Below are 19,771 nucleotides of genomic sequence, written 5' to 3' on the forward strand. Positions count from 1 at the left end.
TGGGCTTGTATCAAGCATCAAATTTAGAAGGTGGCTCTACTCTCTTCCTGGTAGACAAGAGGGCATGGACAAGGGCTGTGGGCTATAAACACGGTGCCAGAGTACAGTAATGAGGCCTGTGGCATATTGGGGCTGTCTATCTATCTAAGTGTATTCAGATGCCATTAAAAACTAAAAATGACGGGTGCCTAGGTAGCTTAGTTGGTTAAGCGTCCGACTCTTGATTTCGGCTCAGGTCAGGATATTGGGGTCATGGGATGGGGCCCCACACCTGGCTCCATGCTCGGTGCAGAGTCTGCTTGTCGTCTTCTGTTTCTTCCCCCCTACCTCTCCCTTTCAAGTAAATAAGTAAATAAATAAATAAATTAATTAATTAATTTTAAAAATCTTTTTAAAAAGACTCTATAAATGTTGAGGTACTTGGGAAGGCCACCACTTTGCAGCTCTGGATTTGGGGTGGAAAAATCAGTAGGCCTGGCTGACCAGATGTGGGTGATGAGTCTATAATGAAAGTGGTATTGGGTCTTCTGGATTTGGGAGTCATCAGTTGCCTTAGAAGAGAGCTCAGGTCAAGTACTGTGCCTGGGCGGGGTAGTAGTAAAGCCAACCCTACCCTCCATGTGGTTTTATTAGAGACATAGGGCAACTTCCACTTAACTGTTTTAACCCTAGATGGGAAAATGTTTCTGCCAGGGTGCTCCAGAAAAAGCTTCTCAGACTGGTTATGGCACTTGAGTTTTCTAGGTACACCATCAGACTTCTGTTGAAATCCTAGATATAATGTGTAAAATTCTCTAAAGGTGATATGATTAAAGTCAGATACTTTATGTAAGGTAATAATGAAAGTACCTGGCATTTTTGGTTTTTTACCCTTACTCTTTTGGATTATTGGTGTTAGGTAAGTTCTGGTATAGCCACAGTTAATAGAATCTGCAATCTTATTCACCATATTGAGGATTTCTAGAAGACAGAGACTGGCCTTCATGACTTTGTCATATTTGAAATGTTACCTTCTTTCTGGGCATCTATCAGTGTCATGATGCAAAGTAGGCCGGTAAACGCATGCTGGGCATGCCTTATGTTCATGTGAGATGTAGCACTGATTTTAACAACTTTTTTCTTCTTTAGCTCAAAACATTTTAACATTTCCTTGTAAATTTATGGTATGTGTGCAATTTAAAGCAGTCATCTACAGACTCAGTTTTCAGATATAACACTGGTTTGAAACCTTAAGGTAACATTGAAAGAAAATAGTTACCCACAGGCAGCTAACTCTAGGCTTGATCCCTTGCCTTTAAGATTGAAATTCCTTCTTCATTTTACTGCATTGTCCTAATTTCTTCAGTTTGCTCATTGCCTTTTCAAGGGGTCCTTTGTGCTTCATTATCCTTCTTTATGATGTTGTCCTCAGCTAAATTTCTTCCATTTGCCTTAGGCTTTTCTTGTACTCTGGATCTCCCATTATTTTTATTGTCCACCAACTCCTGTTTCTGCATACTGATGAAAAGGGGCTGCTCCCTCCTCCTGCTGCTGGCTGCTCCCACCACCATTCTGTAGCTGAGGAAGGAGCACAGCACTCACACCGAGGTGCATGTCTGTGGTGAATTCTGATTAGTTTGCACAAACATCCACTTCTCCATAGCTTTTGTGGCCTGTGAGCTTTTATTCAGTCAGCAAAGACTGAGCTGTTAGTGGACCCTTGATCAAAAGGATTCATTGAACTCACTGTGGTATGTAAATACTCTGTTGACCCGCGGCTGACTATACGCCACGCTTGCTTCCCTCAGTCCAGTTTGCTCATTGATGACCACATCCACCTATGTCTTTCCCCAGAAATTGAGAAGATACTAGGCTTGGTAGGACAATGAAATGGAGAGATGAAGAGGAACTGTGCATGTGGTGCTGAATGGTTTTTGAGCCTTTGGTATCACTGCTGCTCTTAGTGCAAATAACTATAAACTACTTAAAAGTTGGCTTTTAAATTTCAGAATTTTAAATGACATCTTTATAATTAGGTACAGTTTTAATTACATGATTTCTGATAAAATGTGGTTTAAAGTAAAGAGCACTCACTAACCTAGGGGCTAGAAGACTCCGTTCTAGTGCACATTTTGCTATTTAACTAGGGAAGTGACATTGAACAAGTCTTTTAATCTGTTGGTGCCCTGGTTTCTGTAACTGGAGACAGTGGAAGGGATGCCTTTCCTGTCTTTCCTAGAGACAAAAATGATAACCTGTAAATATTATTTAAAAATGTCCAGGAAATATGATGTTTAAAATGATGATAATGACAGTCTTTAACTGTCTTTTTTAAATACTGAAAATCAAAAACACAACCTTCAAAATGAATTGAAACAATCCTTTATAAAGAAGGCTAAACAGCACGCCAGGGTAGGAAGTCAAATTCACAAACATTAAAACCCATAGGGAAAAACCATTGAGAATTTGTATTTACTGATATACAAGGCTAAGTCTTTGTTTAGGTTAAAGATTGTTTTTCAACAATTCTCTGAATGCTTAGCTTTTGTAGTAATAAAAATTGATGGGGGTAAAATCCGTCATTTTTACGGAATTATATGAGGAGAAAACCAGGGTAAAGAGAAAAGAAGACAGATGTATTGTAGATGTGAAAGCAGAGAAGAGTCACCATGTCTGTCATGAGGTTGGATTGGAAATCTTGGTCAGACCTGGGAGAACATTCCTCATCTTGGGTTTTTGGAATTAAAATAGTATCTTCCTTAATCATTTGGAAACAGTGGCAACCTTGCCATTAAGATCAGTATTCCTAAGGAAGTGCTTCATCTACCTCATTCTAAAGGATTCCATGGTTCCTTGGACTTAATATGAGTTGACTTTCATGGCAGCTCCACTGTGGTAGATGGGGTTTATGTGGAATGCCTTTCTGAGATTTCAAAAAGTCAGATTTTAAATGAAAATATATTTTTAATGGAATGAGAAAATGAAGCTGTTTACAGTGGTAGACCATGAAGTCATGTGAAGGAAGTGAGCTGTGAAGGCTTTATGTTAAGGACTGTGGATATTTACTGTTTCCGTAGTGGTCAGAGTCTGGAAACCCTAAATTAAGTAGTGAAGGACTGAATAAATAAGTTAGTTTAAGCCCATGCAATATAGAATGCTGTCTACCCTTACCCACACATACACAATTTTATCTAAAGAAAATGACTTTTATATATACATTCTTTTTTTTTTTGTATTTACTTATTTATTTGACAGACAGAGATCACAAGTAGGCAGAGAGGCAGGCAGAGAGAGAGAGGAGGAGGAAGGCTCCCCGCTGAGCAGAGAGCCCGACGTGGGGCTTGATCCCAGGACCCCGAGATCATGACCCGAGCTGAAGGCAGAGGCTTTAACCCACTGAGCCACCCAGGCGCCCCTATATATACATTCTTAAGCATGTTTTTGCATTTGTTTCCAAGGCTGTGCTCTAACTCTGTGACTGTGGACAAGTTTAATGGTTTTGTCATCTGCAAATGAGGATAATTAATAGTACCTCTCTCATAGCATCATTGTAAAGACTAAAGAAGTGCATGTATGTGTTTGTGTATTTGTATTTTTTAGACTGGCACGAAACAAGCATTATACTGAGTGTTGGCTGTTATTTTTATTAGTCACACAGATGAAGGGTGAAGGCTGTGAAGGATACATGAAGGGTCTGAAGGATAAGACTTCAAAAACAAAGTACTGTGTGTTTTATAGTTTAGATAATGTACTCCTAGATACTGAATAGAATTTAGATTTGAAAGTATAAATAAATATTCTTAATGAAGTACAGTGTACTACTTAGAACAGACACAAGTTTCTGAAAGATGTATAGTTTATAAATAAAGTATGGAAACCGATCATTCACCTAGAGTAGGTGAACCTCTTGGTTCTCACACAGTGTATCCTGGGCTCACTGGTGGCTTAAAAACTAGATTGACATGACCTGTGGTAAAAATCAATTAATGACATTTTCTCTACTCACCAAAAAAAAAAGATAATATTTTCTCATTTGTAAGGTACTTTTTTTCATAAATTCGTCCTACTTATTAGTGTTGGCTATTACTTGAGAAGCAGAGAATTTTAACTGAAATCTAGAAATACATTTGTAAAAAACTAGAAACACAAGTTTATACTCAATTTGTCAGGTTTTTGCTTTTTTTTTTTTACCATTGTCCTCTTCATCATAGTCTGTTTTATGGGACATGTGCTTTTTTTGTGTGAATTTAAACTACATATATAAAATATAGTTGTATTTTCTACTAATAAAATACTTCCTTATTCATATGATAGAATTAAACATGTCTGTTTGTCGAGGTTGTTTCCCTGTGTCCAACTCTGTAGCGTATGGGCACTACTGGCTCACATGTCTTTGTTACTTGAGCTTCTTTACTGAGCTGTTACAGATACCACAAATATGTTCCTTTAATTGTGTTTTTAATCTGGAATATCTTGTCATTCTAAAATAGTTTATTTCTGGTTCGTATTTATGTGATGTATTACACACAACGTTAAGTGGAATGCGGAATGGACTGTAAAACATGAAATAGCTCTTTCAAGAGGTCTGACTTCAAAACAAATGCTGCCATTTGTGGTTAGAAATGAAAAAAAAATGCTTTCATGAGTCATATTTGAATTCTTTTGTGTCATATTTGTGTCTTAGCTTAAAATTCTATATAAATTGGTAATAATCTGTACATTGTTTTATTGCTTCACCTTTAAAAAGTGTCCGTAGTGCTTAATACAGATAGAAAATACATATATAGGAAACAGACATTTTTTGTGGTTATGATAATGTAACATCACTGAAAAATTAATCTTTTATGAATTTTACACTGTCTTTTCTAAGTTAAGGAGTAAAAAATACACAATTATGACCATTTATTCATTAAAATTAATGATAATCTGTGATTCACTGAAGCTTAAACAGGGACATAAAATATACCAGTTTCTGTAGTTATATTTCACAAAAGAGAAGAAACTTGTGAGTTTCCATGGGTTGTGGCAGAAAGACCCAGTATATGGTAGACCTTCCATTAAATTTGCCAAATATTTGAAGCCTGCCGTGTGTAAGACATCCTGTTCAATGTTGAAGAAATTTTGAACAATGACTGATTTATCTTTAAGGAGTGTGTAGTATATCAAAGAGAGATCAAATGAGATTGTAAATTGTTAAATTAGAAGCTCAATTAGCATGTAAGTCCCAAGAGGTTAGAATTGGGGTACTCTGCACTGTTAGTTGGTTGTGGCCACAACTGTGTGAGGTGTCCCATTCCGTAGACTGTGATCTCAAAACTCTTTCTACTCCAGCCCACTCCCAAATCTCACCGCTTACATTTTGTAATCTGCACTCATGTAAAAAGGAGATAGAAAATTTTTTGGATGGAGAGTAAGTAGGAAGCTGATACAGGATGTTATCATTGTCAGACTTCCTTCCCTAGTACAGTTGAGTGGCATGGTACTGCTATTGCTGAAGGTGGCCATTCTCAAGTAAAAAAAGGGTTTAATTCAAAGTTTTATGGATATTTCCTATAGAATCAGTTTACATAGTGTATGTTTGTTTTCTTTCTTTCTATGCAGTTTTTTCCCTTTTTTGTAACTTGAAAATTAAACATTTCAGACATTTTAAATACTCAAAATTAATTCCAGTGTAGGTAAACAATGTGAAGTGATGTCCATAATACACACATGTGGCATGTGCACATTTATGGAGAGACATTATTTGTAAGAACATGGTATCAAATGCCAGTTTAGCCAGTTATCTCAAAAGTAGTGTCTGTCTCATAACGTAATGGGGATTAAATGAGTTAATGTATGTACTCAGAACAGTGCCTGGCACATAAGGAAGCATCAGGATACAGAATAACATGAAGTGTAATACCAGTTGTTAAAATGGGATATATTAAACTTGGATATATTATACCTAGAAACCAGTGAGTAAAGATTATTTTGGGGAGAATAAAACTGGAAATAGTTTCTTTGGGAAAGAGGAGAGAGTATGGGGTAGAAGGGGGACATATATTTTGTTGCCAACTTTTGAACTTTTTTTTTAAACCATATATTTTTAAAATAATGCCATGTTTCAAGTAATTTAAGAGAATCTACTTTAGGATGAGACTCTGTATTCTTTTCAGATGGCCCTGCTGAGGCACCAGTGACCAATGGGAATGCAACCACAGTGCCATCCCTGAATGATGATCTAGACATCTTTGGACCAATGATTTCTAATCCCTTACCTGCAACTGTCGTACCCCCAGCTCAGGTATGTAGTAAGAATATGGTTTTATATGATTACTGCTTATTCCCTTTTTGAAAAGTCTCAAGGCTAATAATACATATGTTAATAAAAAATTTAAAAATTAAATTTTCTTTTTAAAAAAAGAAAAGTCTCAAAATTTCAATTTTGAAATAATTATCTCTGAGCAGTCTCTGATTTGAAAGCGTTGTTCTTTAGGCCAGGGGTTGGCAAATTAAGGCTGCAGCTCATTTTTGCAAATGAAGTTTTATTGAAACAGTCATTCCATTTGTTTATATATTGTCTGTGGCTGCTTTTACACTACAAAAGCGAGTTGAGTAGTTGCAACAGGCACTTGACCTACAAGTCCTAATTGGTCGCTATTTAAAGTTTGCTGACTCTTGCTTTAGGCAAACAGTGATGTTTAGAGTGAACCAATGGGAAAACTCAGACTATTTCAACCTTACCTGAGATTAACAAGGTCACTTCAGAGGTTTTAAACCATGGAGTTTAAGTATTGATTACAAGCCAGTAGTTCTTTTTTTATGCTCTATTGAGCCATTCCCAAGATAGTGTTTAATTGGCTCAGTGGGTTAAGCCGCTGCCTTCGGCTGGGGTCATGATCTCGGGGTCCTGGGATCGAGTCCCAAATCGGGCTCTCTGCTCAGCAGGGGGTCTGCTTCCTCCTCTCTCTCTGCCTGCCTCTCTGCCTACTTGTGATCTCTCTCTGTCGGGTATATAAATAAAATCTTAAATAAATAAATAAATAAATAAATAAAAAATTAAAAAAAAAGATTAGTTGTTTTAAGTTAGTCTTAAAATCTTTTAATAAAAAAACAAAAAAAAATCTTTTTAAAAAGTTGTAGTATAATGGACACATAATATTTTTACTTTTTAAAATGATTTTTTAAAAAAATTATTTAGGACAATATTAATGATAAGAATATTTTTTTACATGTTGATGGGAAAAATTTTGAATTGTGTTCTTTACATGGAATTTTTTTGCCTTCATTCCTATTTTAAAATTGTAAATTGTTTAAACAATACTTTAAATTTTTCAGCTTTATTGAGGTATAACTGACAAATAAAATGGTAAATACTTAAGGTGTTTATTTGATTAACACATCTGTCGCCTTATGTATTTACTTCTTTTTTCTTTTTGATGAGAACACTTTAGCACCCTTTTCACAAATTTCAGTTATTCAGTATAGTATAATCAACTGTGTCACATTATAGGTCCTCACAGCTTATTCATTGTATAACTGACTTTGTACCAACCTCCCTGTATTTCCTCTACTCCTGAGCTCTGGTAAATTACCATTTTGCCTTCTGCAAATTCATTTATTTATTTATTTGTTTGTTTGTTTGTTTATTTATTTGATTCCACATGCAAGTGATCCCATGAAATATTTAGCTTTCTTTAAAGTGAATATATGAACTTTTTAGGTATATAGGTTACTCTTAAGGATACAGTTAAGATTCTATTTTAAGTTTATACTTTATAAATGAACAACAGTTTGTTTCAGTACAGCATAATTTTTGAGGTAAAATATTTCCCTTTTCTCTGGAAAAACAGAGGCAAATGTATATTGTTTGGGTGGAAAGTGTTAATATGAATCTGTCTTATTGCTTATACTTTTATTACACATATTTTTTTATTATGATAGTCATTGTAAAATTACCAATAGAATTAAGCAAATAAATTTGAGGAATTAGTTTAAATTATCTTTATCAAATAATTTTTTATTTGATAAAAATTTATCAAAATTGTCTGCAGCATTAATGTTTATTTTCAGAAAAGATAGCATTATTTTATGACTTTGCTCCTTCTCCCCTCCCCCAGCACATAAGAGGAATTGTGTTACCACTGTTACTTCAGTTAACATTAAGCATCTTGTGAATTTGTGCAGGTAGGGGTATTCATGTGGTGATAAAAGTTGTCTACTGCTAATGTTGTGGCTTCCAAAAGAAGCATTTAGAATATTTGACAATTTGAGCATGAAAAGCAGTTTCTTTTGGTCTAGCATTCTAGTGAGGCTGTTTTATCTGCCAGACTTCTTTTGATTCCGCTGGACTACGAGCGAGAGTTGAACGAGAGTTGCTTTGCAACAGCTTGGAGAATTAGACTCCACATCTGAGGCTTCAGTGTACTACTTCATGTATTCTTTTCAGTATCAAAGCAAGTAGAACAATGCAGACTTCTTTTAACTCTTAAGTATCACCGTGACAAGCAATATGGAGAGTAGCTCCTGCCTTTATGAGGGGTTGGTCTGACTTTCATGCCTTGTGCATTCTGCATCAATAACTAAGAGTAACAGGACTGATGTTTTTAAATCACACCTAATTCTTTTTTTAGAATATTGTTTTTGGACCAAAACTGTGCCAGTTGTGTTGAGCCCTATAAAATATTTGGGGAACAGAATTATCTTTCATCTGAACTACATGTAAAGGTTAAACCCCAGATATGTTTTCCAAATAATGTCTTTCAAGATGGGGAAAGGGGAAGGGCAGGTTAAAGTACACATTTTATACATACACTCCTGCTATGTAACTTACTAATTTTGGTGGGTTTCTGTCATGTAAAATTGATTGGACAGAAATAGGAATTACTCTGAACCCCTATAATTCTTTCAGAACTGATTTTTATTCATAATTTTTAATTTTTCAATTATTCATTTATTTATTTATTTTTAAAGATTTCCCACTCAGGGGTGCCTGAGTGGCTCAGTCAAGGTTGAGCATCTGACTTGGGCTTAGGTCATGATCTCGGGGTCCGAGGATCAGCCCCACGACTGCTTGTCCCTCTCCTTCTGCCTGCTCCCCCTGCTTGTGCTCTTTCTCTCAATTGAATAAATAAAATGTTAAAAAAAGAGAGAGAGAAAGAGAGAGAGAGAGAGAGATTCCCCACTCATGTGAAAATGAGATTTACCAGTTTGGCTGTGTAGTTCTTCTGAAGAGGGTTAGATATACTCAGCTGACCAGAATGTACATGCATTTTAGAGGTTCAGAGTCCCCAAAGAGGACTTGTAGAAGCCATCCCTTTCCTTCTATCTATAATATACATATAACAACAGTATCTTGACCTGCACAAGTGCTGTGCCCTCTCCTTGTATCAGCCCTCCCGACAGCCCGAGAGCCTCTGGTTAGGGATTCTGCAGCATTCCGAAGTGTAAATTGATAGGCAGATGTTATTATTTTATTCTTAAGTTACACTGCTCTCAAATGGAGCACCAAAAAATAATAGTAGACGTATGAGTGCTTGCTCATCATGCTGTTTGGTTTGGCTCTTTTTAGACTGTGACCGTATTGAGTTAGATATTCTATTTTATCTATCCTCATCAGAAAAAAAATACATGTTTAGAGCATGTGAATATTAGGCTGCTCTAGGAGGAGACTCTGGTTTCATTTTCCACAGTTTCATTTGCCCACGGTTCAGAAGTAGATGATCTTCCTTCTCATGTATCGCCAGGTGATGACTAGTAGCTTAACAGTCTTCACAATGCCTCACTTGTCATTCATCTCACTTCATCTCATCACATAGGCATTTTAATCATCTCACATCATCACAGGAAGGGTGAATGCAGTGTGTTTGTTTGTTTTTTAAGATTTCATTTGTTTATATTTGACAGAGAGATCACAAGTAGACAGGCAGGCAGAGAAAGGGAGAATCAGGCTCCTCGCTGAGCAGAGAGCCTGATGCGGGGCTCATTCCCAGGACCCTGATGAGATCATGACCTGAGCCCAAGGCAGAGGCTTAACCCACTGAGCCACCCAGGTGCCCAAGTCTGGTGTGTTTTGAGAGACCACATTCACATAACTTTTATTACAGTATATTGTTACAATTGTTCTATTTTATGGTTATTAATCTCTTACTGTGCCTAATTTCTAAATTAAACTATCAGAGGTAGGGATGTATAGGGGGAAAAAAACAGCATACATAGGTTTTGGTACTTTGTGGCCTCAGGCATCCATGGGGTACTTGGAATGTATGTTGGAAGGGGTGGAAATGGGGGAACTACTGGAATAGGTTTCCCAGCCATTTTGGATTTTGAGCGGGTTCTTAGATTGAACAGAAACTAAACATGATGAAAAGATCAGTGAGATGGTTGCTTCATTACCTGACAGCATTAACAGTAAACACTGTGTGCTTAACCCTGCCACAGAGTCCTTCTTGTGGTCATCAAGCATCTCTGTAAAGTAGGAAATCTTTATTATCCCCAAGTTCAGAGAAGTGAGACAATGGAGATTCAGTGACACTCTAAGGATATGTTGTTTTCTTTAGTAAGCAGTGGGATCAAAATTCTAATCCTGGCAGGCTGGCTCCAGAGCTCTTGCTTATAGCCTCTGTGAGCTTCTGTTGCATCATTGGTAGTTCAGATAATACTTTATTCAAGCATATTGTTTTATTTGATACTCCATTATGTCCAGTGCCTTACACATTTTAGATCTTTTGCAAAATTAAGTGGCTTTTCTGTTTCAAAATTTTTGCTTAATTTGTCATAATAGATTCAACATATTGATCTGTTTGAATTTATGTATACGCCAAGATAGCAATTTTTTGCTAGGTTTTTTTAGCCAAGCTATTAAATGTCTGAATTTTTTAAAAATTAAGACAAACATATGCATGATCTTTAACTTGTACCTACCACTCTCACTTTGTTCTATAATTTAAGGCTCTTACCCAGTTTTTATTGTTCTTAGAATTCTTTGAAACTCTTCATATTTAAAACAATTTCATGTAAACAAATGTGATTGAATATTTAATATCTGTAGAGATCATTATACAGTCACAGATATAATAACCTCACTTTAATCTGTGTGCAGATATAGATTAAGTGAAAAAAATTTTTTGTATCTACATGTTTATTTTTGTGTTCCTTTGCTACTTGTCCGAAGGTGGAATTGAAGATATGGTTGAGGGTATAGGTTGAAGTTTTGCTGTGCTTCATTTCTGGATAGACTAGAAATATCCTAATGTTGTGGTTAAAGATGATCTAAGTGAGGTTTATAAAAATATCTTGATGCAGCTTTTGAAAAAGCCTTTTCTTTTTTTCAAAGATGACAAGATCAGCCTTTGCAGGATCCTCTTGGAGTCTGCTGTTATTGCCAAGGGATACCAGTTTCTTGGAGTAGTGGTTGCCAAAGGGGATGCCCCAGTATCTCCCTGGAGTGGTGGTCCTTACAAGGCCATCACAACCTGTTGTTGAAGCCACTGTGGTCAGGATGTGATGGGCAAAAACTCAGTGTCAGTTTAGCAAGTAAACGCAGTTCATTCTGAAAGAGCTTCAGCCTACCTCTCTTACAGCAACAGATTCAAAATAGGAAACATTGTACTTTCCTCCTAGATGTTTTTGTGTGGGCTTGTGAATGAGTGGTCCCCTGTAATGTTACCATATTACCTTCTTCAATTAATTTCTAATTTCATTTAGATTTTAAGTAACAGATAAACTGTGTTTTAGCATGCAGAATTTGACAGCTGGTTTGGTTTTTGTATCAGGGGACGCCCTCTATACCTGCAGCTGCCACTCTGTCTACAGTAATATCTGGGGATCTGGATCTGTTCACTGAGCAAACTACAAAGTCAGAAGAGGTGGCAAAGAAACAACTCTCCAAAGACTCCATCTTATCTTTGTATGGTACAGGAACCATTCAGCAACAGAGTACTCCTGGTAATTCATTTTAAAATATGCGGTCAACAACTTGTAGTGACATTACTAGAAATATACCCGTTGTGTTATTTTTCTACGTAATGAGTGCTTTTGTTGCAATTTGTGCAAATACAAAATTGAAATGAATCATTAGAATTAAGCATATTACAGGATTCATAAAACTTTATTCACTTAGAATTAACAAGCTGTTCATGTATCACTTAATATTGTTTCACAAGCTTACAGGACATGGTGTTTGAAGAATTACCTTGATTTGCATGAAGTTTACAACTTTGTATACAGTATTTTTCTGTTAGTAAACAATAAGCATGGTTATCACAAGAATTCCAAAACTTTGAGTTTTTAATTAAAATGAAATACTGCACAGTAAGATTTGTTGTTTACATAATCTCTTAGACCCCTTTCCTCTATATAGTGAGCTGAAGTTAGAGAACATCCCACCTGCTTCTATTAAAGGCAGACACCATCAACTCTCACTTGTGTGTTTGATAGGGGGAGCCCAGTGGTACACATCTGCACTAACAGCATATAATCTTATGCAATAGTTACAGAAAATACCCAAACTACGTAGCATAAGATTTATTTGTCCTAATTAAATGTGCTCAGGTTTATAACTGCCTTCTGGAAGTAACCAGTTCTGAGAGTATTGGTATGAGTTTGATCAGTAGGAGCAGACTGGAATTAAAATTTTTGCCACGGGTAGTTCAGAAAGATGGTGATCCTTTTTCTGTGATTACAGAGGTAAGTGCAGTTGTATACAATAGTCCTGTTTTCTCATTTTCTTCTCATGGTTCTTAAAATGTAGGTGTGTTTATGGGACCCACAAATATACCATTTACCTCACAAGCACCGACTGCATTTCAAGGTTTTCCATCAATGGGCGTGCCTGTGCCTACACCTGCAGCTCCCGGCCTTCTTGGAAATGTGATGGGACAGAGTGCGAGCATGATGGTGGGCATGCCCATGCCCAATGGGTTTATGGGAAACGCACAAACCAGTGTGATGCCACTTCCTCCAAACGTGGTTGGCCCCCAAGGAGGAATGGTGGGACAGATGGGTGCACCCCAGAGTAAGTTTGGCCTGCCGCAAGCTCAACAGCCCCAATGGAACCTCTCACAGGTAAGGGGTCATTTCCAAAATCAAAGAGACTGGATTTATTTTCTAAGTGGTTTTATTTAATCTAACAGCCTGGCAGAAAGATTTGAGTAGGGGTAATGTATAAGGTGAGAACTGTTCATAGGTATTACGAAGTTACATCACATAGACAAATGAGCTGTCACTGACTGTATTGAGAATATGCTGTAAAGATATGTTAAGCATTTTTTTTCATTTCAGGTTATAACACTGGCGAACATCCTATTTGTAATCACTAGAAATTATCTTGGGCATCTTGAGAGACTTCTTGTCTGTTCCACGCCTTCCCCCCCAACCCCCATGGAAATTAGCATCAAGCTTTTAACCCAGCTCCCTGGTGGAATATTTTAATAGTCCACTTAGACCAGCCTCCTCTTCTCAAAGCACTATTTTATGAGGGATATAGACTGTTCTCTATGTCATTTGACTACTGCCCTTGGCTTTGTAAGAAATACTTTTGTTTAAAAACCTTTATAATGTTGGGTTTCCTTTTTACTTAGGGACAGGTCCACATTTGTCTCAGACATCGCTTCGTATGTTAATTTAAAGCCAAAAGCTGACATTTTAGTATACCTTCTTTCGAATCAGTTTCTCTTTTAGTGCTCCATTATTCTGACCTTAGACTTGGGTTCATGCTCCAGCAACTCTTCCCTTCACAGTTCTTATTTGATGTTCCTCTGGCATTTGGGGGATCTTGCTTTCTATTCTGGTCAGCTGTTTACCTTGAGAGCATTCTGAGAACAGTTTATAGTGATAATTAACATTACCAAAACACTGTATATCACATGAATGCTTTTACGGTCACTATTTATAGTAATCTTCACACCCAGTGTGGGGTTCATACTCAAAACCCTGAGGTCAAGAGTTCTATCCTCCACTGACTGAGCCAGCCAGGCGTTCCTCTAGTCACTATTTAAAGGAACTACCAGGGGATGGCTCAGTTGGTTAAGCATCAGACTCTTGATCTCTATCCTCTGGAACCTCAAGTACCAAATGGCAGTAACAGCTTTTGTGTAGACAAAGTGCTGAAGCACATCCGGCTCAGGTTAAGGTGCTAGATGAATCCGTAAGGAGTTAGCGTTGGCCCTTACTTCCAGGCATGCTGAGGGGTGTGCTGTTTTCCACAGCCCTCTCAGTGCAAGATTGTTATAGCATCCTTTAGTAGGTATGAGGAACTAGACACTTATGCCTTATCAGCAATGTGGGGTACAATAGTGTCTTTGCAAAATAACAAATGAACTTTATTAAGAATACATTCCAACACTGAGCATAGATTTTGAATCCACTCTGTGCTTTGTGCTAAATCTTACCTTTCCTTTACTTATCATCAATCTTAGAAGGGAGAAGGTTAGGATGCTTCTATACATATATGATTCCAGTCTGGAATAAAAATACAGGTAATCTTATACCTTATATAATGAAAATTAATTTTAGATGTTTAGTGGTTAACTGAGCTAAAGAAAAGTTATGCTTTATGACCTTTTTTAATATTTAGAAAATAGAACCATTTAACATTTTAATTAAGACAGAATAATAGCTGTCATACACAACATATAATTTTGGAATATTTTACTTTCTAAAATTTCCCCATTCCTTACCGTTAAAGCACGACATTCTGGTAGAGTTGAAAGTTAGGGTAGTGGACTCAGATACAAATTCAAAGATTGCTTTGCTACTTTTTTTTTTTTTTTTTTTCAATTTGAGGTTAATCTTTGGTGGACCAAAAAAATAAAGTCTTGAAAATGAATAAATAGAATATAATTGAGATCATTTTATGGACAGTGTTAAAAAAGGTGGAAGAAAATAAAGAACAGGCAGGGAACAAAGTAGCTTTCTCTAGGGAAATATTGTTTGGTAGTCTGCTTTGACTCTGGTGCTTTGACTAATTCTGACATCGATGAAAAATACTTACATTTGCTATTAAACATTATCTGATAAATTAATCTCAAATAAAGGCAGCTTCTAATACAACAGGGTAACTTAAAAATGTCTAACTATGGCTAAAGAAACAAGAATTAAAAGTGAAGTAAGCCTCTTAAAATAAGATTTTTATATTTCACAGATGAATCAGCAAATGGCCGGCATGAGTATCAGTAGTACGACCCCAACAGTGGGTTTCGGCCAGCCCCCCAACACAACAGCAGGATGGTCTGGAAGCTCATCGGGTCAGACTCTCAGCACACAGCTGTGGAAATGAAAGCTGCAATGCAAGTTTCATCCAGAACTACCACCTGACATTCCTTGCTAAAACGCATCTAGTTCCCCTGTTTATTCATGTACATATATTTTTTTTCTTTTTCCCCATTTGTTCATATTAAGAATTATCTGACTGACCGTGTTGGTCTGTACTGATTAAATTTGATGTGAAAAGCAGGTTGAGAAAACATTTTATGTCAAGGGCAGCTTAGCTCCTTTCCCATGATTTCATAGACCACATTATTTGAGAAGCTGCTCAGTCAACTTGCATAATCAGTTTTACTCTCGATAAAATTATAGCTCTAATGTCTGCATATAAGGGAAGTAGTTATCATGTTAGTAATACCTCTAACAGTATAAACCCCACCCCCAAATTAGCCAGTAATCCTGTAGGAAGGTACTGTATGATCGAACATTTAATCATATAAATAGAATGTAAATGTATCACTGAGCACTGTTTTCTAGTGTATCAAAATTCTTTTATTTCATCATTCACTTCACTGTGCTGTTGTTATGATGTGCTTAACAGGGAACGTGGTTAGTGAAAGGAAGATAAACCTGGATGTTACTACAAAACTTAGTTTAACAAATGTTTAAAGAACTCAAATTTTATCTGCCTCTCTTGTAATTTGGAGCTCTTCTTATGTACATAGTGCTAATAACACGAAGACCTTTCTCTGCACTATATGCAAACAGGGTAACTAAACAAAGCCACTTTCAATCCTTGAAGGTATATCCAGGTTTATGACCGTAATTGTGTTTACATCTTATGGTGCCTAGTATTGACAAAATGTTATATCCCTATATTAAACAGATGAATCCATAGACCTTTTATTTTTGTGGGTTTTATTTCCTACAGTGTATACTGCCACCAACCTTACAGAACTTAATATTGCAAAGTGAGGAATTGGGAACATTTAGTTGACAAAATGCCTGTTATTTGTTTCTAAAACCTGCTAAGTTCTACCAATTATAAGGCCAAATGGGAAAAAAAAAAAGTACATAAGATACTCACAAAGGTATCCCACAGCGGCACTAGCTGTACTGTACAAAGAACCAGTTCAGTTGTAGGGAAGACATGCAGAACAAATGAAAACAAAAACATACACTTGCTGCCACCCCATCAGCTGTGTGAACTGACCAGCTCTGCTGAAACAGATGCCTTGTCAGATGCCAACATGGGCTGTCGTCCTGAAGCCAAGCGAACAAATACCTGAATGTTCTGCAGCCTGACCTCCGGGCTCCTCTCCCACGTCCACTAGCCGGCAAACTGCACCAGCTGCTGCTTCAGTTTATACCTCAATTTTCACTGTGTCCAGGCGGTACTTCGGCTCGTTGGCTAGGTTAACCTTCTCTGTCCGAGTGTGCCACACGAGAACCTGGAGGGGAGGGAAATCTTTTGGGTAGCCACACTTATTAACGCTGACACTCAACAAGGTCAAGCAGCACAAGTGAAATGAATACCTTGGTGCAGTTACTTGCTTTGGGTTCCAGTTCTTCAACTGTTGTTATCTGTTTTAGAAAATCAGATTCTTGCATCCCTGGCTGGGATCCACGACGCTTAAATACGGCTTTTGGATTGGACAAGATGACTTGAAGACTTACAGCAAATCCTTTGTGAAAAGTTAAAAAAAAAAAAAGACTTTAAAATAAAATACTGGTGTACTTCTCTTTTTTCTTTAAAAATTCGGACACATCAAAAATTTTTTTAAGTGCCAAGTATGTGCCAGGTCTTGGTTCACGAAGCTGAATTTAGGCATTACACGTGTGACTGTCTCAAAAGGAAAACCAGTCATTACAATGTAGTACCTTCAGGGCCACGACAAATGTGTGTGCGCGGGGTGAGAGCAGGGACATCTACCCGTAAAATACAAAGTCTAGGCTGTCGCTAATCAGCTGCTGGTTCACAGAGGTCCCCACGCCCCGACACTTGGCTCTCTGGGAATGAAGAACTATACATGTGGTTGAAGAGCACACAGACTTACCAATCCTCTGGGTATGAGTGTGCCCACCCAGGTCTCCTGCCTGTTCTTTAACGTTTTTATGTGTGCTCTTATCTGAACCAGTGCTGCTGTGGTTTGTGATTTACTTTAAATTTAGAAGACTGGGGAGTAGAAGTCAGTTAGGAAGGAAATGAAAAGTATAGAATCATTTGGTTTAAATTTCCCGTTTGGTTCAACCTGACAAGGGTGGGGGGTTTGGAAATCAGTGCAGGAGGTATCAGTCCCATTTGAGAAATTTGGTTTTGGGGCTTAGTTTCTTGAAGGAAACAAATGACTCAATTTCTTTCAATGGTTTAGTCATAAAAATTATTACTATTTATATCTGTAGTTTAATAAACCCTGTTTTAAAGGCTTAGCCAGTAAACGCTCTACAAGCTAAGTAAGCAACTGCTACAAACTTTGTAGTTGTTCTGAAAGTCTGAAGCCCTAGACCTCTGCTGGTGATGACTAAGCAGACACTCTAAAGTCAGACACCTTCCCAGAATTAGCTGTGAGGACCAATCCCCAGGAGCACTTCTTAGCAACATTTTGCCCTCTTCATTAACTGAGTTGATTTGTGGTGGATTTGTTTTGTTTTGTTTTGTTTTTTTCAAAAGTGTAGTTAACAAAGTAAGTACCAAATAATCCCAGGCAGTAACTGGGGAGTTGTGAGAAAACCACAACCAGCATTCTCATTACCTCTCCACCTGCCAGATTGGGCCAGTCCCACATCTAGGCCCGTCCCACATCTAGGCCCTGCCTCCTCTACAGGAACACCTCCCGCGAAGCCACCTACAAACACATCACATGCTGAGTGACACATAATAAAGCCTTAACCTGAGGACTGGCCGCCCCAGTATCCTCCACAAATCCTGTGGGGAAGCAGCACATTCTAGCAGAAGGAACATTAAATCTGGAATTAGAAGCCTTTTGTTTTTGCCTGGATCCTTGTATTTGGGACATTGGTCAAGTCACTTAAACTTTCTTGATCCTGAAACTTCCCCATATCCTCATCTGCAAGAGATGTGACACCTTTTCAGCTCACTGTAAAATTAGCAAATGGAAAGACCCCACTAACTGCAAAGCAGTGTTCAACACAGTATATAAATAAAAACACCATTATAAATATCATGAAGGGCAGGTGGCTTACGGCTGGACAACGGTTGATGATAGGAAAAGGGCCTGTGAAAGTGGTGGCAGAATCAGGCCACCTGCATGCATCTCACACCCCTAGGCTACCAAGTCTAAAGGCTTCCTCAGACAGCTAAAACAGCCACAGACCTCTGGTTCAAATTCACACATAAAAAGTGACTTTTCTAGTAGGTGAACTTTGACTTTAGTGTCCTATGATGCCTTCTTTTTCTATAGATGAGGACTGCACTTCTCAATCACTCACCATTCTGGTATATTTTTCACATGGCTTCAAGGTCCTATTTCCCCATCTTACTAAAAAACAAAACCCCAAAACAGAGAAGTCTGTCAGAAAATGCTCTGAACCCACTTTGATTCTCTTCATTTTCCCTTGTCTTTAACACATTCATCATGGTGACCACTGAATGTGTATTTTCTTGCTTTCCTCGGTTCAGGAAGAACCTTCTATTTCTTACAAGCAAACTTCCATAGCACAGTGTACAACTTCCACAAGCAAAGCCGATGGCTGGCCCTCTCCTGGCCTCACTGGAGGACAGGATGCACCTGGCAGGCCAGCACCCTGGGAAGAGATGGTAGTGGGTGGCCCACCACAGTAACAAAGTGGTTTTCTGTTTTCTAACACCCAAGGGGGAGGTGGGCAATTCAGATGCTCTTCAGTCTCCTACCCCCTTTGCTGCACCCCTGCTCAATGAGTGCCTCAAAGGAAGCAGGTCCCAGCCAGCATGTAGGAACCACACACTAACTGGGCCCAAACTCTGGGTTGCCTTTCAGGGAATCATCTGACCTGCTATGAAACTGAGGAAATTAGAGAGCTCTCCTTCTAAAAGCAGCACAAAGACTTTCTAGCCCCTTAAACCACTGCTTCCAACCCAAGATGGATATTTTGGGTTTTCTTAATTTCCAAGTATTTATGCCTCAAGTATTATATGTACCCTTTTTACTAGTGAAATTAATTTAGCTTTAAGGATATCAGCAGTAGTTTTTGAGATACTAGGAGCCTTACAAAAATCATGGGAGTAGGATTCTCTGTCTATGGATGTATAAAAAAATAAAATGCAAATTAAAACTGGTTATCCAATCTTAGCACAGGACTTCCTGACTTAAGGTGAAGTAGAGGTAGGGTGGAGATAACTGTATCCTATGTATGTTTGTATACCTGTGTGTGTATAAGTATGCATGTGTGTGCATATAAATATATGGATGTATGTAATAAATTCATGTTACACATACTCTATATAAACATAAACTAACATACATATATTTTCTAGTACCTAGCAACATAAAATCCAAAATACCTGAGCTACAAAAATTAGCATATGCACAAACTGGAAAATACAACCCTATAATGAAGACAGTCAACGGAAATCAACAGAATCAGTCAGCAGAAATAATATTATTATCTG

At 37.6% G+C, this 19,771-nt stretch overlaps 2 protein-coding genes across 7 annotated transcripts in view; one reads left to right on the forward strand and one right to left on the reverse strand.

Annotated features, from left to right (window-relative positions):
- Window positions 1–16,232, forward strand: part of SMAP1 (small ArfGAP 1) — a 173,465-nt gene extending 157,233 nt beyond the window's left edge. For all 6 annotated transcript variants that reach the window (XM_032340400.1, XM_032340401.1, XM_032340402.1 and 3 more), the window contains 4 exons: window positions 6,135–6,262; window positions 11,733–11,904; window positions 12,710–13,023; window positions 15,101–16,232. In XM_032340400.1, coding sequence (XP_032196291.1) covers window positions 6,135–6,262; window positions 11,733–11,904; window positions 12,710–13,023; window positions 15,101–15,235 — 749 coding nt within the window. In that variant the 3' untranslated portion in view covers window positions 15,236–16,232. The remainder of the gene's footprint in view (window positions 1–6,134; window positions 6,263–11,732; window positions 11,905–12,709; window positions 13,024–15,100) is intronic.
- A 265-nt stretch (window positions 16,233–16,497) lies between these two features.
- B3GAT2 (beta-1,3-glucuronyltransferase 2) overlaps window positions 16,498–19,771 on the reverse strand; it is a 72,651-nt gene continuing 69,377 nt past the window's right edge. The window contains exons 3-4 of the mRNA XM_032340406.1: window positions 16,699–16,847; window positions 16,498–16,613 (exon numbers count right to left, since the gene is read on the reverse strand). Of these exons, the coding sequence (XP_032196297.1) occupies window positions 16,527–16,613; window positions 16,699–16,847 (236 nt within the window). The 3' untranslated portion in view covers window positions 16,498–16,526. The remainder of the gene's footprint in view (window positions 16,614–16,698; window positions 16,848–19,771) is intronic.

Source organism: Mustela erminea, chromosome 4, assembly GCF_009829155.1.
Source record: "Mustela erminea isolate mMusErm1 chromosome 4, mMusErm1.Pri, whole genome shotgun sequence".
NCBI classification, from domain to species: Eukaryota; Metazoa; Chordata; class Mammalia; order Carnivora; family Mustelidae; genus Mustela; species Mustela erminea.